General features: G+C 41.0%; 2 protein-coding genes across 2 annotated transcripts; both read right to left on the bottom strand.

Moving 5' to 3' along the window:
• Positions 1-850: 850 nt before the first annotated feature.
• On the bottom strand, positions 851-4,944 carry tnnc2.2 (troponin C2, fast skeletal type, tandem duplicate 2). Its single transcript, XM_080469123.1, has 6 exons — positions 4,070-4,944; positions 3,170-3,221; positions 2,702-2,845; positions 1,873-1,987; positions 1,649-1,785; positions 851-1,350 (listed from the first exon to the last, which is right to left on the bottom strand). Exons 1-6 carry the CDS (start codon positions 4,070-4,072, stop codon positions 1,319-1,321), a joined length of 483 nt encoding a protein of 160 aa, XP_080325249.1. The 5' UTR covers positions 4,073-4,944; the 3' UTR covers positions 851-1,318.
• Positions 4,945-5,568: 624 nt separating this feature from the next.
• Positions 5,569-18,352, bottom strand: LOC308113129 (troponin C, skeletal muscle-like). Its single transcript, XM_080469122.1, has 6 exons — positions 18,100-18,352; positions 14,543-14,597; positions 14,268-14,411; positions 12,887-13,001; positions 9,968-10,104; positions 5,569-6,049 (listed from the first exon to the last, which is right to left on the bottom strand). The coding sequence occupies exons 1-6, from the start codon at positions 18,100-18,102 to the stop codon at positions 6,018-6,020; spliced, it is 486 nt and encodes a 161-aa protein (XP_080325248.1). The 5' UTR covers positions 18,103-18,352; the 3' UTR covers positions 5,569-6,017.
• Between the last annotated feature and the right edge of the window lie 508 nt (positions 18,353-18,860).

The raw sequence follows: 18,860 nt of genomic DNA on the forward strand, positions 1-18,860 counted from the left end.
TTCTGTATATTGGTAGATTTTCCTCCCTTTAATGAAATATCCACTTTGCAAGTATTGCAAGTTGCCGTGTTGTCTTCCTATTTCCTGAAAGGGAACCAAACCTTTGAGCGTTTGTGCCGCTTGGACGCCATGTTTCCTGCTGGCTGCACTGGTGAATGACATCACCACACACGTGTAGCTTGTGTAAGATACGCATCATGCGTATCTTACACAAGCTACACGTGTGTGTAAGATATGCATCATGCGTGGCAACGTCATTCGCGCCCACTGGAATCAATAAAGGAATCGTTTGCCAATTTGGAAAAAAATTCCAAGGAATTGAAACACTGGGAACCGGTTCCCAACAAGAACCGTATCTCAATTCCTGCACTGAAAAAAGTTATTCTCCGTCATTTCCACAAACACAAAAATAATTTGTTGAGCTAATGTCATTTTGTTATGTCACACATTTCCATCTATTCATATTAAGTAGACTGAATCCCATTTATTCATATTATCTGAACATGTATTAGAATGAACCATTTAGCAACGCGAAACTCAATATGCTCATGTTAATCAAACCCATTTCTGATATGTAAACTGAAAAACCTCATAGTTGATTTTTTGGAGTGTATAGCGATCAGATAAAACAATAAAAACATCTGCATTTTGTCTTTGTTATAGCTTAACCCCGATCATTACACAAAATATGAAAAGCAAACTGGATCTAAAAGTTCTCAACTAAAAACTCTTAATGCAGCCAATTAAAATGTAAACGACTTTGTCATGACAAAGGAGTTTCTGGTTACCACAGGTTGAATCTTCATGGTCGTTTCAACTGGTCTGTGGCTCAAACACAATGGACAAAAAAGAAGAAACAAATAGATTTTATTGATATTCCTCAAAACCAAAAAATTTTTTACACAGACCATAAATATGACAAGACCAACTACAAGTGAGGATGTGTTAGTTCATTTATTACTCCTTTGTACAGTGAAGTGGTAGAATGAGTTGGTCTAAGCAGCAGATAACAGGCTGCTCGTCTATCTAGACTGCATCGAGATCAGAGCTTTTTACCAGCAGAGAGAGACGGCGAGGGGGGGGGGGGGTGCAGTCTGCAGTCACAAGCGAGCCAGAAGGGGGGTCGGCGGCGACCCCAGCCCCCCCTGCCGGGTGTCCTAGCTGTCTGTTGAAGGTGTCTGTGAGGACGTAGAAGAGAGGCAGTGAGCCAGGTGGACGGGACCGTGGGGGTGCTCAGATGTTTTCAGTGGGGCTGGGGGGGGGGGGGGGGGGGTTCACAGGAAGCGGGTGGAGGAATGTCCATTGAGTCTCTCTTGGTTTACTGCACATTCTCCATCATCTTGAGGAATTCTGAACAGCAAAGGAGAAAGTGGCGAGACAAAGCTGTGATCCATGGCAACATTAGCAGAAGCATGTGAGGGCTCGAGTTTAAAAACTGAAAATGAGGTTAAGCTAAGAAAAATCCTCCATGTTCAGATTAAACAAGATAATCTGAAAATTTGTTTTTAGCCCAAAAAGATTTTGTCATCAAAAACACTGACGGGTCAATACAAATAACCAGTAAAACATGTACAAAGAAGACAATAACAGAAAAAACCATGGATGTACTAAGACATTGTGTGACTTTACATCATCGTCATGGACATACCATCAAAGTCCAGCATGCCGTCGGCATTCTTGTCTCCGTCCTTCATCAGCTCGTCAATCTCGTCCTCTGAGATTGGCTCGCCGGTGCTGCGGATGATCAGCGCGAACTCCTCTCTGTCGATGTAGCCGTCACCGTTCCTGCAAGAGATGCAAAGAAATGTGTAATTCTTCATATAAACAAAGGAATACCTGCCACGTCAAAGACAGTTCTATGCATGAACCTACTTGTCGAAGACACGGAAGCACTCTGCCAACTCTTCCTCACTCTTGCCGGCCTGGTCCTCCTTTAGCAGCCTCACCATCATGACCAAGAACTCCTCAAAGTCGATGGTACCGCTGCCTGAGGAGGTTCAACACCCAGCACCATTCACTACCAATCCAAGTGTCATGCTCTCCTTTGCACAGTTTTATGCACAAGAAACATAATAATGCCCAAAATACTCGAGATGCAGTCGAGACACGATACCATGGACTAAGTAATAACTCATTTTAAACATAAATGGCCTGGTGGTGAAAAGGTCTATATTTCTGGTGTTGCGTAAAAAGAAATGTGCAAAGCTTCACGCACCTAAAACCAATTAATTAATTACAATGAATTTTGGGGGAAGTATGACTGAGTGTCAGAGTGGTCACGTAGGCCCCTCTGACTTTATAATCATTTAGTTTGTTTGATATTTGGTATTTGCTTTCAATTTTCAATGGAAAATGATTATTATTGAACAGATGCGGAGTATATAATTAATCTACGTTCTGCTCCTTTTCATTCAGGAATTTGAAAACTTTTGTTCTGTATTGTTTTGTATGGGACTGTTCTTTGGTTGTTTTTTTTTTACATTGAATGATATTAAATAAGCTAAACTAAAACACAACGTTTATGAGTTGTTATCTCTCATAGAATGTTGAATTCAGGAATAGTTGTAGCTGGTAACACTTACAGATCATCACTGTGTTATTGTGTGCCATTATACTTTCAGAGTACCAGCACATAAAAACACTTGTTGCGTCCAGTCGGTCTACTGTATGTGTTGAAGATATCACATTTCCCGCTGCTCACCATCCTCATCGACCTCCTCAATGATTTCATCCAACTCCTCTCTTGTCGGGTTTTGACCCAGCATCCTCATCACGGTACCCAACTCCTTGGTGCTGATGTCACCGCCACCGTCAGTGTCAAACATGTCGAAGGCGGCTTTGAACTCTGGAGGAACGCAAGTGGCAATTTGGCGTGTGAGATGAACGCTGCTACTCAATCCATAGAGATTAGAAAATTATCTCTCTTTTTACATGAAAAGGAAATGTGGTCTATTGACACACACACACGCACACGCATTCACACACACACACACACGCACGCACGCACTCACACACACGCACGCACACCAACACACGCACGTACACGTACACGCACGCACACACACACTCATACACAAAAACAAAACGGCTCACACTATCCGTTTCCTCACTTCTCACTTGGTTACCAAAGTAGCGCGTTAGCGCATTACTGTAACAGCTAGCTACTCACCAGCCAGCATTTCCTCGCTCAGGTAGGAGCGGGCCTCTTGTTGGGCGTCAGTCTGGAATAAAACATGGAGCCACTCGATTACATCAATCAGGCTTAAATTATTGTTACTAACATCCTATTATCATTTAACTTTTATATGTATTACCCTTTTTCAGTACATATAGAGACACTAAAATACACCATATTGCCAAAAACGTGAATTCACTTAGCAAACTGGTGCTTGATAATGATATAAATATGAACTGTAATACTAGCAGAGTGAAGGTTTTTCGCACTGTACCACCCACACATGTCTCAGGGGAAAATCAGAAATATTATTTAAAAATGCTGCACGTGTGAAAAAAAAAATGATTTAAGAAATCCGAAAAATGCATTGTGAGGAGTCACGTGTCACAGGAGTCGCCGGACGGACTCCCAGGCTTGGTGAAAATGAGTCTGGCTATTTCAGGCTCAACACATTAGGCTGGCTGTATATGGCCTGCAGACATCCAATCCCAGAGAATTTGTCGGCCTAAGCAGAATGCGCACCTTCGCAGCTGACACCCGTCCAGCTCCCCTATCAGCACTCCATGGTAACTTTCAGCAAAGCTTTACAGTATTTGCAGCAAATCAGAGGCTTAAGTGTAGAATTTTTTCAGCCTTGTTTGTCAGAATTCAATTAATGTCCAACAATCTGTAACAACGCAATTAGAAGCAATACATTGCAGCTCCCTGAGAGTCAGTCAGATGTAAAACACTTTGAACAAGCTCACCTTGATTAATTTATATCACTTTCATATGCTTTTATTTCTCAACCATTAACATGAACTCCATCTGAGGAAATAACTAATCGTTGCTCTACTTAGTCATCCTTCTGGACTACTATCAGCTGGACATTTTGCACAATGGGTTTGGTCTTACCATGTTTGTGGATTAGCTTTCCCCCCCAAATATCCAAGGTAAAAAGAAAAGCCCAAAGGAGTGGTCAATCCGTGAGCACCTCAACAGGAAGACTAGACGTCAAGTGAAGGTTCACACACACTTTAAACAGCACAGCCAGGTCCCGCCCCCTGCATCTCACAGGCATCCAGATTTAGTATCCTGAACTTTTAGGGTTCTTGGGACAGGCCAAGCCAATCAACTTTGGAGAGGAAAGCACTAGTTCTTGAAGTTGTGCCGTTAAGAATGTGTCGAAAAAATGAAATGGGGCTTTTCTGACACTCTCTGTGAGGTCAGTTCAGGCAGTGAAACTTCGAGGCGAAGTAATACCAGAGGAAAGTTGGTGAAGATTATGGTAAATTTGACAATCAATTTCATTATGTGAGCTGTTAGTTCCTTTAAAATGGCATTGATCTGAGGTAGACACAGAAACTTTGTTGAAGCATTTTCTTGAAAGTTGCTCAGCAACCTGTAGGGATTTTCTGTTACTGCAGCAGTGTCCCTTGGATTAGACGCTGTGTAGTTAATGGCCTTCTAAAATAACCACAGAAAAATCAACAAAAGAACAACAAAAGACTGCAGATTGCTACAATGTGGATGTTTTTTCAGGCCTCGTAATCAAACGGTAGTCAACAATGAGTCCCACATTTCTAAGTTGGTTTCTGGTTTTGTGATGATGGACTTTCAATGTGCCTGAAACTAAAAACCTGTAGAAAAATGCAGCTCCATCTCCCCATCCTGCTCAACCCTCAACCCCCCACAGTCGCAGGAGACCTCCTTCGCCCTACATAGCAGGCAGATTTCAAGCCCGGAGAGACATGAGGGAGAGCGTCTCTACCTTCTGCTACAATGTGGCTGTATGAATACAGCCTCATGCTCCTTATAAGGCGGGCGTTTCCTAAAGGGAGGGGACAGCGAGGGACAAAAAGAGGAGGCTAAGATACTGAGGAGATGAGCTGGCATGGCCAGAGGGAAGGGATGTTGCTGTTGAGAGATGGTGAGGGGCTTTGTAGGCTATATACCCTGCAGGAATATCTGAATTTTCCAAACAGGAGCAGTAACTGTTCCACTCTGCGGTGGCCTATGTAGAGGCACTTGTCCTGACTGCCAGCGCACCTTCACTTCTGATGCAGAGGTCTTTGATTATTGTGAAGATCCCGACGGTCAATAAGAGGGAGGGATGAATGGCTTCAGGCAGAAGAAAATCAATCTGAACAAGATCCCTGACATTTTGCTGCGGTGAACCACTTGAGGAGTCTTCTCAGTGTGATCCATGAGCGTATGTGGAACCGAGCCTGAATAAAGAGCAGGATGAGCCAGATAAGATCAGCTGTGGTGTTTGTGTGACGTAAAAAGTGCATGTGCCTTTGTCTGAAGGGTCTGGTCACGGACAGAGGGACATCTAATTGTATGCCAAAGGCTATGATGAGCAGTAGTCATAGGAAATCCAAGCAGATCAGGCAGAATAATTGGCAAAGAGGATCGGGGAGTTGAGCAAGACAGATTTATTTGGAAAGCACAGAACAGGGTGGAGTAAATATTCAGTTTTAGAGTGTGAGCAGGAGGAGGGTGGGGGTTGGTGCTATGGTAGCTGGTGTAGCATTTCCTGAGGAAACAGCAGCTGCCAAAGAGGACAGCTGAGTGGCCGAGGCAAGGAGGCGGCCAGCCGAGAGCGTCTTCGTCTTAAAAGGTTTGGATGGGTATTTATAGGCTTCCTCAACAAGTCCCCAGAGTGTTCGCGTGATTGGGAGGGGTATGGGGTAGAGGTTGGAGGTTTGGAGAGGGAATCCATTTAGACGCCTTATAGACTACATCACACTCATCTCTCTGAAGGTTTTCGTAGCGTTTGGATGGGAGAAGGTTCATGCTGCACAAGTGCTTTAGTTTTCTCTCTGTGGTAGGACCTCCAAGGAATGTTGGCCTGGGCTCGTTACTGGACGCTCTCCATCATTTTCAGAAACTCTGGATGGAGAAAGAGACAACAATTTGTCAATCAAACAACACATGCCTGATCCAAGACGGACTAATCAATGATGGAGTCAAAGACCAAATCAGTTAGCTAAACCAGGTCCTTGTGAGGACATTACTGTCTCAGTCTGGCCCACAGCCGTCTCTGGGTAGTATAGAATTGCTTGATCAATATCTACTTCAAAAAATAGAAAGATCTATTGGTTATTAAATAACCCCAGACTCAAGTATAATTTACCTTATGGATTTAGTTCTTTGTTTTCCTCTTTAACCTATCTATTAACTAAATTGTTTGTTCAGATGGGATCCTGATTGCTATCAGAGCTGCTTTGTTGTGTGCGCATCAACGCATCTAAATACGTTCCACAACGTGTCGTTCTGCAGTCTCCTCAAAACTACCAGAGTGGGTTTTGTGATCAAAGTATATAGTGCAAAACTAATATGATTATCATCAAAATAAAGTTTTTGTCAGGTTTTGTCACAATGCACTGTGTTATGTTTGGACTTCTCTTGAGGTCCACATTCAGACTGTTGGAGAGTTTTACATACACCACATTCAGAAGTACAAAACTTTGTTCTTGTTGTATGTATATTTCTGGTCTTATCAATATATTGTCTCCTTATTTTATAATATCTTTATCTCTCAATGGATAATTTTTGAATATTTCCTGGTAGCAGGTTGTTTTGTTTAAAATAATGAATTTGTTTGGTCCCTATATCCTGCTCCAGTAATAATCCTTCTTGCTTTCTTTTCTTGAGTAACTAATGTATGTATGTAGTTCTGTAGTTCTGTCACCAGGCATCTGTGTAGTACATTAAATACAATAAAACTATGGAAAAAAACCATATGTGGAGTGATGTATGAGCCAGAACCTGTTTTTCTATTCCCAAAGATGATTCATTTTGTTTTATCAAAGTTTAAAGATAATTTATTTTAGTTAAACTTAACATTACATTTTTTTCAATTCCATAATGACCCTCTGTGTTAATAATTGCAGGTCACTACTAGAACAGAAGATATTGGTGTCATCAGCAAATATCACCATCTCTAGTATGTGTGAATAATTTAGAGCCCAACATTGACCCCTGGGGCCGCAAGTGATGTCCAAAGCTCACATATACCAAAAGGTTTATGAGAACAAACTCTGCTCTAGATCCTCACATAACAATTGTTATTATCATTAATTTTAACTGACCACTATGAGTGGATATACTATATTTGACTCTGTCCAAGCAGTGGACATATAGAAAGTATATGACAGGTTGCTATGATTGTTTGGAGCGCCCTGCTGGTGGGGGGGGGGGGTGTCATAACGCCCCCATGCTGTCAAGATGCAACCCACCTAAAAAAAAACTGATTTGATTCAAAATATTACCATAAAAGGTATTTTTTCACCCAAGATATCACAATCTTGTTAAATTCAGTCCTTTTGATGATATGTGTTATGTTCATTCTCAAACACTGGGACTGGACTGGGACTGCCATATAGTACAAACTTATTTAAAATAAATCATTGCATTATAAACTACAAATATTATGTGTTATAAATCCAGATCTATTGATTTAAAGCAAAAATAGACTGGTTCAATGTCAACAAAGAACAGAGAAATAGACTAAATGGTAAATCAGTTCTTATAAAAAATATTTATATATAAGTGCATTGAAAACACAATAATATTTTGAATCATCATAATAAATGTGATTCTTGAATTAACATATAAGCAGAGAGCATTTTTTCCCCTGACATAGTGATTAATTTGATTCCACCAGAAGACCAAATAAATGGAAATCCAAATAAAGTACTTTGTATCAATTAACACTTAACGCACACTCGCACTTCACAACAAACAGCAATACTAACCTTCTGCAAACAGAAACATCTGCAGCATTCGTTGTCGTATTAATCACATTTTTGTAAGGCCTCAAGCTGTGAAACTTTCTTTTGATGAAATATTATCGTATATCCACGTATTGCTCTTTCGTTTAAGAGTTCCTTCCATATTTTCTGCCATAGAAAACATCAGTGCTCTTGCTTTAATTACAAACAGCAACTTGCATTTAGCATAAATTATACAAAGGTTTAAAGTGAAGTTTAGAGTTTTGTATTGAGTTGAACCCAACCTGACCTGTATTATAAATGTATGATGTTGATGTTGAAATTCTTTATTTCATTCAAAAGTAAAAAATTTCAAAATATATAAAGAAACAGTCTAAGCAACAAAACGTCCAAATCAACACATTTTGAATGAAAAGGAGCAGAAGAGAAGTTCACTCTTATAATATCTGCTCCTCAGTCGCTTTACATCAGTCTGTTAATGTTCAGTCAATAAAAACCTAAAGCAAGGTCTTTAGGATTAAATACATTTACATACGGGTCATAATTGTAGGCTAGTTATGAAATTGTTTAGAACATAACTTCAAGTTTAATCACGCCCCCAGCAGTGTTTTCCAGTATGAAACTTTTCAAAAAGATGGTGATGTTTTTACACTCTTTTTTTGTAATAGTAGTTTGGTGGATATTGAAGTGAAATGTGAGTCGAGCGCATCGACAACTGATGGTTATGGTTTGAGTTGGGTTTCGTGTGGTGGTTAGAAACACTTTATCAGCTTGAGCCGACCCACACTCCAACAGGTTGGTTGATTAAAGACACTGAAGGGAAACAAGGAAGGCGCCACAGCCTGAGGTGCAGAACGACCAGGTTCTGCAGCAGCTTCATGTCTCAGGCCATAAGACTTCTGAACTGCAAATGTTGTGCTGTGAGATCTGAGGAAGGAGCATTAATCCACTGCAATAACGTGTCAAAAGGAATCCAGTGCAACCTCCAGTACAGCTTTACAATCCATCTGGGCACTTTGTCATTGTTAATGTGTGTTTTATACTTTTTATTGTTTTGGTTTTTAGACACTTCTAAGCCGACCTGTGAGCCCTAATTTCGTTCACGTATGCGCCGATGGTGTTTTTTTTTTTTTAAACAGTAATGATCCATCTATCTCTCTGGGAAGCTCCAGGGAGCTGATGGGGGTGAGAGTCCTGCTCAGGGACTCTCACTCTTGCCACAGTTTCCTGGAAAAAAGTAATCAGATTACTGATTACTAGTTACTCCTTTAAAAAGCAACTTAGTTGCTTTACTGATTACTTGCTTATAAAAGTACCGGTAACTGAGTTAGATTACACGTTACTTTTAAAGTTACATTTTAGCAGCTGCCGACAACCCCCATTGTGTCAACATAAAAATCACAACCGATTTTGCCCCCAAAAAAGGGCGGGGCTTCCTACTAATTTATCTTTTTACTCAGGAAAATTCTGAAAACAGTGTAACGTCTCTGCAGCTGTGTTCTTGTGTTGGTTCCGATTCTTTGTGTCACCTGAATGCACCGATAGAGCGAGTTGGCCTGTGATTGGCTGAGGGTGGAGAAAAGGGTGGGTAGGTGAGTGCGCAGAGACAACGTGTGTGTGTGTGTGTGTGTGTGTGTGTGTGTGTGTGTGTGTGTGTGTGTGTGTGTGTGTGTGTGTGTGTGTGTGTGTGTGTGTGTGTGTTGGAGGAGGATGAAGGAGCTGCTGGTTCTGTTCAGTAAAAAACGGTTTTACAGGCAAGAAACTCGTCTTCCTTTCCATCGTCCTGCGGGACGCTGCAATAGTAACGCACAGTGACTTGGAGAAGTAACTTTAATCTGAATACTGCTTTGGAAATAGTGATGCGTTAGATTACTTGCTATGTATGAGAGTATGTATTTTGGTTGTGGTGACTTTTGCATGTTCTTCCTGTGTGTGTAGTGGTTTTTGTAGCATTGAGAGCACCTGAGAGTCCATCCTAATGAAGTAATGTCTTCCTCAGATCTGCTGTGCCTGAGCTCAACCAGTGGAAGATTATAAGGATTACAGCAGTTCCCTGTTTACACGCCAGCCTTACCATCAAAGTCAATCTTTCCATCTTTGTTTGTGTCTGCCTCCCCGAACATTTCATCGATATCTTCCTCTCCAACCGGCTCCCCAGTGAGATGAAGAATGTCTCCAAATTCCTCCCTGTCAACAAAACCATCGCAATTCCTGCGGACAGACAAAAACAACAAAATCACAACCAATTCCTTAACATATCATGAAAAAGTCTGCTTAGAAGTTTAGAAAGAATTAACCACCACATTAGTGATGGGAAACTGGACTCCTTAAACTGACTCAAGCGTTTATGAGTCGTTCGTCCAAATGAACCTGGTGTCTGAGTCATTTGAGTCATTTGACTCAGTTGAGTCAGTTGCGCATGCGCACCACTTCCACCCTCTCCAGTAGGGAGCTCGATCCAGGTCAAAAGGTTTGTTCATTTGAACAAAAAAAGTGATTGAAAAAAAATATTTTGAAACTGAATATTCAAGGTTTGAGCTTCAATTTTGAAAAATTATAAACTCCGTATTCAAAATATATATATATATATATTTCAGTTGCAGGTTTAATGTTTTCAGATTAGGATCTTATTTTTTTCACATTCAAATCCTGTTTTCAAGTTTAAATTTTTTTTCACTTCTTAAAACTTTCTTTTACTTTCAAATCGTACTGCGTCACTCAACTACAAAGAGGTCCAACGGTTTGTTTTTTTCAGTGCAACATTGCACTGGGATATAAACACAAGTCAGAAGAAGTGACTGTGAAGCAGCAGAACAAATACTTCTTGTTCCAAACAGCCACAACAAACTCTACTGAAGTTTTGTTCACAGGTTTTTTGCAGTCACAGCATTAGTGGTAGTTGTACAGCTTCAATAGTTAGTATTGTGCATGTTACTGCAAATTAGCATTCGCATTCGTAACTTCTTTAAAAAGTAGTGAAGTTACTATTTTATTGGAAAAGAACTATGCTTTCATTGTAATTGTTTTTCTCAAATCGATGAACTTAAAAACGTGTATAACTGTCGTGTTGCAGCATTAACTGACAGTAAGTCACTAAGGACACTAAGTTTAGCAAGTGAGTTAGTTTACATTTGATTATCAAGGAATCTGTCTGGACTCGGCTGAGTCAGTTCAGGATTGATGAGGATGAGGAAGGCCTCATCCGCTAAATAAAGACTTTGGCGCATGCTATCAGGCTGGCAGCTGGTTGGAGCGTGACAGAGGAAGCAGCTTGTTAGTCGTTTCTGTTTATAATAGCCGACGAGTGTAACAATCCCACTTCAGTAAATGTAACCGCTTAATTCATAATAGTTCATAATAATAGTCATTTAGCAGCTTTACAGTAATAAGTTACATTAGAGTTTTAATCACAGAACTGTTCAGGTTTTTTTTTTTCCATTGCAACAACCATTAAAGTGTTCAAGCTAGAGGAATCGTACCTGCAAGAACTGACATAGTTGCAACTGTTTATGTATAAGGCAGAACCTTTTTGGTCATACGACTTATTTCGGGATGAGTTGTTCCAAATAAATGCCTTTCATTGCTGTCTTGCAATTCTCACAGTTTTGCATGAAAGTACTGTAAGTGACATTGCATACACCCGTCCAGCCATCTTGTCACCCTTTGTGATGACGATGAAGAGCAAAGAAGAAATTACATTTCCCTAAACTTCCTCCAGCTCCTGTGGAGGAACCCCAAGAATAGACCAGCTGGCAGTCACAATCTCTCCAGCCGACGAGGACCTGGGCCGACCACGTCTCCACTCAGTAAGACATGTCAGGTAAGCCTCTAACTGGAGGCAATAAAAGAATATCCTAATCAGACGCCAGTACCACTCCAACTGGGTCTTCTCAATGTGGAGGTACGAGGTTAAAGTTCACACCAGCACTGTTTGATCTGGACTGGAGTTTGTTTCAGGGAAAGTCTGCTTTGTTTGGGCAGGTGTGAATGCTCGCGGACTCTGATCCTGAACAAACACGTGAACTCTGGTCCACTTGAAAATGTGGGTCAAGGTTAACTTGCAAGTGAACACGTCAGGGACTATCAGCTGACTTTCCAGCAGGTGGAGCGAGAGGACGTGACGTAGAGCGCAGTGCATTCTGGATAGTAAGCAACGAAAGCAAACAGTGTGAATCTGAAGAAGCAGAAGCAGAATGAAAGACTTGGAAAATATCTGGTGGCCAGACGAGGAGTAGAGAGGAAGAGAGGAAGGCGCTTATTCATATATGGTCTAAAGCAGAGGTATCTAACCTCGGTCCTCCAGAACCCCTGTCCTGCAGGGTTTAGCTCCTCCCAGTTGCAGCAGCACACCTGATTGCAATGAGGGGCTCAGTATTGTTCTTTTTCACAACCTTGGTGATGACATCATCATTAGATTCAGGTATGCTGAAGCAGGAAGAGAAGTAAAACATGCAGGACAGGGGTCCTCAAGGACCGAGGTTGGAGACCTCTGGTCTAAAGACATTATATCACGGCTGCTTGTGGCTAACCATTAGCTGGCTATAGAGTTTTTGCTTTCAGTCTGGACCAATCAATCAGCCGTGTTTCTACTCCATTATGCTTTTCTTCCCCTCGGGTTAGTGTTTGTTTTGGGCGATAGCGCCCCCAAATGAGTGACTGTTATATGTGCGTGACGTTGTCCAGGCAGTTTGTTCGCTCTCAAAAGTGCAGTGTGAAAGCCAACCTAACCAAATCCCCGGAGTGTCCCGGTGTGAAAGCCCCCTTCATGTCCCCCGTGATGACTGGCTTCTCACTAAAGGTATCGAGGTAAGTAACGATTTAACCTGTCACCCTGTGAGAATGCTGGTCTACTGGTCCACAATCAACATTTTGTGATGGCAAAAACTATCACAAGAAACGCATCCAGATCATGAAGAAATTGCATCTCATGATTAGTCCTGAACGGTTTGGTGTCTAATTTTATACTGGCTTTACGTCAGTCTGGGTGTCCTACTTGTCAAAGATGCGGAAGCACTCGGAGAGCTCCTCTTCGCTCTTCCCGGCCTGGTCCTCTTTTAGCTGCTGCACCATCATGACCAGGAACTCCTCGAAGTCGATGGTACCGCTGCCTGAGGAGACAGGAGGACAACAGCTGAGGAGGGAATATGTCCAAAGGAACGTCTGTCTCATCACAGCCCTGATGTCATTCTTTGTGTCCGTAGAAGTTCAACAGAGGACGAAAACGTTTCACCCATTTAAATCCATTTGGAGCCACAAAATAAATTCAACCTTCAAAATAAAAAATAGAGAATAGTTTAGAAACATGTATACACAGTTTAGCTATAATAATTAAATTTTTATTTAATACTTATTAATGAAATTGAAGAAGTTGAGATCGATAGATATTTTTTTAAGAATTTTAGCGTTTTTGAGCTATTTGACATTTTAGCTGTTTTTAGCAGTTTAAGCCATTTTAGTTTGGACTTTTTCTTATTTTTTTCATTTTAATCATCTTTAGCATTTTTTTGTTTTGACATTTCAGTCGTTTTAACACTTTGATCACAGCTTTGTTGTTTGGTAGTTTCTCTATAGATCAAACATACAGGTAACCCGAACCCATCAACTCATTAAAATAACAATTCACTTTATGTAAAAAACATCACACATGGTTCCCAATAGAAGAGCACCGCATATTAGATCAATATGTTCACCAGCTCTGCATCAATCTGCTATCTGGATAGATCTGTTCTGACTTGATGTGCAGGGAATTATTCAGGTGTATGGATCCGCCCGCTGACTTTGATGGACGAGTTTGACAGATAAAATAAATTTATGAAGCATGAAACACTGGACCACGAAATAAATGTTTAAATAGTGAAATAATTGTTTTTGTTTTACATAAAATGTATCAGTTTTTTACTGAATTAATGACACATGTATGTCTTCAATTCCAATTTTAATTAATTAATGAAATATTTTAGTAATTATTTAATAGTATATTTATTTAATTTTGACATGTGAAGTCCTCCCTCGCTCCAGAGCAAAGAATAATGCTGAGTCTGAAACTTACTTTTATTTACCTGTTATTTTTTCACCATTTGAACATGGCAAAACAATTTAACATCACAAAAACTGATTTATTAGCACTTCACACTTGCTCTTAAGGAGGCTCCAATGACTGAGCATGTGAAGGTCAGTTCAGTCATCCCAAGGATTCCTGCTAACGCCTGAGTAAACAACTGCCTAATGCTCCTGTAGCTCTGGGAGGGGCTTCAGAAGTCTGAAAATAACACTGCCAAGGTTCTCTTGGGAAGGATTGTTCAAACCCATGATGAAATGACCAGCCTAAACAGGGGGCGTGAAGTTTGAAAGATGTCATCCCACGTTGACCTCACCATCCTCATCGACCTCCTCGATGATGGCGTCCAACTCCTCTCTTGACGGGTTCTGGCCGAGCATCCTCATCACGGTGCCCAGCTCCTTGGTGCTGATGTCACCGCCTCCGTCCGTGTCAAACATGTCGAAGGCGGCTTTGAATTCTGGTTCAGATGGGGACGGATGGTAAGAGAACAAGGAATATTGTGCAAAAGAAGAAAAGTATAGTTAAATGCAGTTAAATCCACATCTGAATGGGTAAAAACTCTCTAAAAAGCCGAAAGAGGAGACAGACCTGCAATCATCTCCTCCGTCAGGAAGGAGCGGGCATCACTCTGGGCGTCAGTGGGCTGGAAAGAAGGGAGGAAATGGAAAAAAGAAAGGATGGAGGGTTAACAGTGGGAGAAACAATGAAGAATTATAAGCCCTTATGGGTATATAATTTTATGTTAGCCGCTGACTCCCTCTCTTTATATTAGTATATTAGTATATCAGTGTTTTCGTCCTCGCTTCAGTCCTCATGTCTTGTGTTGTTTGGTTCTTTGTGTTTCTATTACACCTGAGTCTGTGCCAGAGTCCTGCCTGGTCTACTGATTCAAACGAAAAGCACAAAGGCTCAAACAAAAGAAAGAGTAAACCATTTTTTGGAGAATGAGTGAGCCAAGTGAGCAAACTGCACAGAGACAGAAGGATAAAGGGATTGTTGGAGCGGTGGTACAGCTCTTAACCTGACGTAAGGCTCAAGCAGACTGTGCAATTTTAACAATCTTATAAATTCACAGCCCGCCACGCTGTACGACACAAATCTTAGGAAATTAGGCCACGACATGAAGTTTGCTGTTTGCAGATTGCATGCTGAAAACCCAAGCTGAATCGCATCTTACGATGACGTGAGTCGACGTGATTGCACAAGCATATCACGTCCTGAAACCTCAACCTGAACAAGCCCTCACTGTTGTGGCATTTATGTGTTTGGAGAGAAATCCCCCCCAAAAAAGGAGAAAGAGGAGAATATGGACACAGTCTTGGCTCAGAAAGAGAGGCCAACCTGGAATGGTCATTTTGCAAAGGGAGCATGAAGTATGTACTTCTACTGCATCTACAAGCATTTTACATGAAGCATTACTGTTATGGTAATTCATTTTCCAACCAAACACACTCCCTGTAAACAAAACAATCAGATAAGCAGCCGTCCCCCCAACAACATGATTTCTCTTTCAGCTCACAAACAGTGCAGTTCTGAGTGTTCGGACATTGAAGAGAGCGTGCAGCTCTCCCTCGCTCTCCTCACAGAGTTCTGATGGCGTATTGAGGACACAGGCACCGACCCCGGCGGTGCTCCAGTGCTTTAGCATTCACTGAAAAGGCTGGGCAGCCTCTGGGAGATAGCCCATCAAAAAAGACAAAAACAGAAACCCAACCATAAACGAATGAACAAAACAGCATCTTGAAAATAAACTAAACATATATTAATGATCTTTTTAAAAGTTATATTGCATTGGTCAAGAGTCGAACTCCGGTCTTCAGATTGAGATGCGAGAATTCTACCATTAGATCACCATGAATACATACAAGTAAGCAAGTTTTACAAGAATTATGTTGCCATATAGGCTTTATATATAATGAATTATTAGAAAACAAGGGGATCCTCTGTAAAAGAAAATGTTCAGAAAGCTATATAGTCAGAATTATGTGATTTAATGAGATTATTTGGGCATTGAGCGACTGATCAGGGCTGGACCAGAAGAGACGTTTTTGTATTTTCACTTTTTTTTTCGAAGTGAATGATGAAGAAAAAAAATTCAACATTGTTTTGGGACTTTTTTCTCTAGATGCAAGATGAATGTTTTTTTTAACCTTGTATAATTTCTTTCTTGGGTCATGAGCCAGAAAACTCTGTCACTCAATAACTGTGAATTGAGATGTCAGTATGTATATATATATATATGTATGTATGTATGTGGGGACCAATGTGGTGCTTTGATATGGAGAGTTGCTTTACTATTGATGAAAGAAAGCATCTTATCTTCAGGCTTCTTTCTCAGCATTAGTTTATCCTTAGTTGACCACAGTTAAACTTGGTATCTGTACACAAACCTATTGTTGTAATAATTAGATTGAAATATGAAGAGTGAAGAACATGCTCAAAGCAGTCTTAGTGAGTTCCCACACAAGAAACAACCACAGGAACTAATAGACGCACCCCAATAATACATCATTAAAATTGCTACAACTCTAATAGTGTTGCTGTGAAAGTAATCAGTGTCCTATTTATAGTAATTCAGACAGAACTGAAAAATATTGGCTTTAAGAAGTTTTAGTATTTTATGAACTGTTACATGTTTTTTTTATTTTAAAAAGTAATCTTCATACAGTTTGATATACAGCAAATTACAATCTCTAAGTTTTTAGTTTTCAGTGGTATTTGGTAAAGGTACTTATTATGTCTGACATTAAAAATACTCACTGAAACATGTATTTTTTTTTGTATTTTGTGCGCGAGGCCATTTCAGACCAGTGGGTAAGTAAAAGTAGCTGAAAGTCAAAGACTCAACTACCATTGATAAAGTGACAGCCAAGAACTGCAAATAGCCTTATGTGAGGCAAGAATTTGAGTTTAATCCCGTCCAGCTGGCTGATCTTGTGAGTGATCGCTGTCAAAGGGGAGCAGACTACAGAGTAACGCCGAGCTGAGGAAGAAAATACTGAAGGTTTCAGTCTGAGATTTGAGTTCACCTGTTTGACCACAACTCCAGACTGTTTACCGACGGTTTATGTTCCGAGACATGTTGAGCTAAATGTGACCGTCCAGACCCAAGTACATCTTCAAAAATACATTGTAGGAAAGTAATTCAAGGTTGTTGTGACTTAAGGTCATTTTCTTTGAGGGAGCCCCAAAGATCTTATTGTGCTTAATTTAAAAACAACGACGTATAATTGAAACGTAATGTAAGAGTGACAAGTTGTGGCTAAAATAATTGAGAACGACATAATAATTTTGACAAAAAATATCTAAAACCACCACAGCAGCACAATTATCACCTGTTATTGTTGAAAGAATTGGTCACAGCAGCAATGACAACGTGAATCTAAGATGAAACATTCTCGACAAAGCTGACTTTGTTTACCTCGTCAATGCTTTCAGTAACTCTTATTTTGGTGAACTTTATTCTTGGAGAGTTGCTCAATATTCATTACAGAGAAAACAATCAACTGACACAACTGATTTGAACAGAATGCCTCCCGTATTGTGTTACAGTTTCTCACCATTTCAAGACGACAGAATTGGCTCCTGTGTATCCTAGCTTAGCTTCACGTAACCTCAAATGCAACTCCAAGAAGTGCAAGGCGAAACAAACCCTCACACTGACTATTTTTAAGGCAATACTTGGAGCAGAGGTTGACAGGGATTTTCTCAAGGTGAACATCCTAAGTAAGGAGAGTCTCAGAAGGCAATGCGTCGTCTCACTTTCCTCAGCTGTGTACTTTCTATCTTTAGTCTCTCTCCCTCTGATCTCAGTATTAATCATCTTGAGTTTCACAAAAGCAACGCGGGAACAAACAATGAGGCAGAGGAAACTCTGCAGCAACAGTTTTACCACAACGATTTCACCAGTTTGATGAGCTACTGCGATGCTTCATGTCAAATGAGACAAAAATTCCCCCAAAATCCCAGCACATAAAGTTGAGATATCCAGTTGTGATGGGGATGATGGATGATTTGTAATCTCCATCTTCGTTTCGTCTGCATTTGTTCCTCATTGGAAATGAAAAAAAAGAACCGCCCAAAGCTGAATTAAACTAACAATCCTCCACTTCCTGTCCAACCTTTACCTCTCCTTGGTTCCTTACCATGGTGGCTGGATGTGTTGACCGGCAGGCACCAGAAGAGAAAATGAACGTCCCAGAAAGAGAGTCTTGCTTTAGTGCAGTTCAGGTCGCACCGCTGCTTTCCTCCACTCCATAAGTACCCTCTCATCCCTCCAGCATTTAATTAAAATTCATCAGGATTGGACCAGAGAACCCCCTGTAACACCAGCCAGCCAATCAAACCCAACTTTAGTTTGTGCCCGCTTACGACCTCTTGATAGACACCCCCTTGTGTGGCACCCGATCCAATCCCCCATATTTAGAGAGGAGACAAGCTCACTGACATTTATTTAAAAAAAAAAAAAAAAAAAGAAAGAAAGAAAGAAAGAAAACACTGCACAGGCATGGGGCAGCTGGAGGTTATTTTGGCAGAGGATCAACTGGGCATCTCAGCGCAGAGGGATGCTTGATTTCACATACTGCACAAACACACACACACACACACACACACACACACACACACACACACACACACACACACACACACACACACACACACACACACACACACACACACACACACACACACACACACACACACACACACACACAAAGATTAACACCTCTCCACATGCACAGAGCCTCTGCAGGCCTCCAGAGTGTCGGCTTGGGCATCTATCTCCTGGTCCAGCTGTCCTCACTGCTGCTGACGTGCCCTTTTCACCTCTGACATCTGTGACACGAGCCCGCTCCCACCACTGCACCCTGCCTTTATCTCTTCCAGGTATGTGTTTCTCACTCCA

This window comes from Lipophrys pholis, assembly GCF_963383615.2.
Source record: "Lipophrys pholis genome assembly, chromosome: 8".
Lineage (NCBI taxonomy): Eukaryota > Metazoa > Chordata > Actinopteri > Blenniiformes > Blenniidae > Lipophrys > Lipophrys pholis.

Excerpts from the sequence above, each read along its gene's own strand:
- tnnc2.2 (XM_080469123.1), bottom strand. Across the intron at positions 1,988-2,701 it reads TGAGGAGGTCGATGAGGATG|GCAGCGGTACCATCGACTTT; the intron begins GTGAGCAGCGGG and ends GAACCTCCTCAG. Across the intron at positions 1,786-1,872 it reads TGCTTCCGTGTCTTCGACAA|GAACGGTGACGGCTACATCG; the intron begins GTAGGTTCATGC and ends CATCTCTTGCAG.
- LOC308113129 (XM_080469122.1), bottom strand. Across the intron at positions 14,412-14,542 it reads GACGGAGGAGATGATTGCAG|AATTCAAAGCCGCCTTCGAC; the intron begins GTCTGTCTCCTC and ends CATCTGAACCAG. Across the intron at positions 6,050-9,967 it reads TGGAAAGATTGACTTTGATG|AGTTTCTGAAAATGATGGAG; the intron begins GTAAGGCTGGCG and ends TTCTCCATCCAG.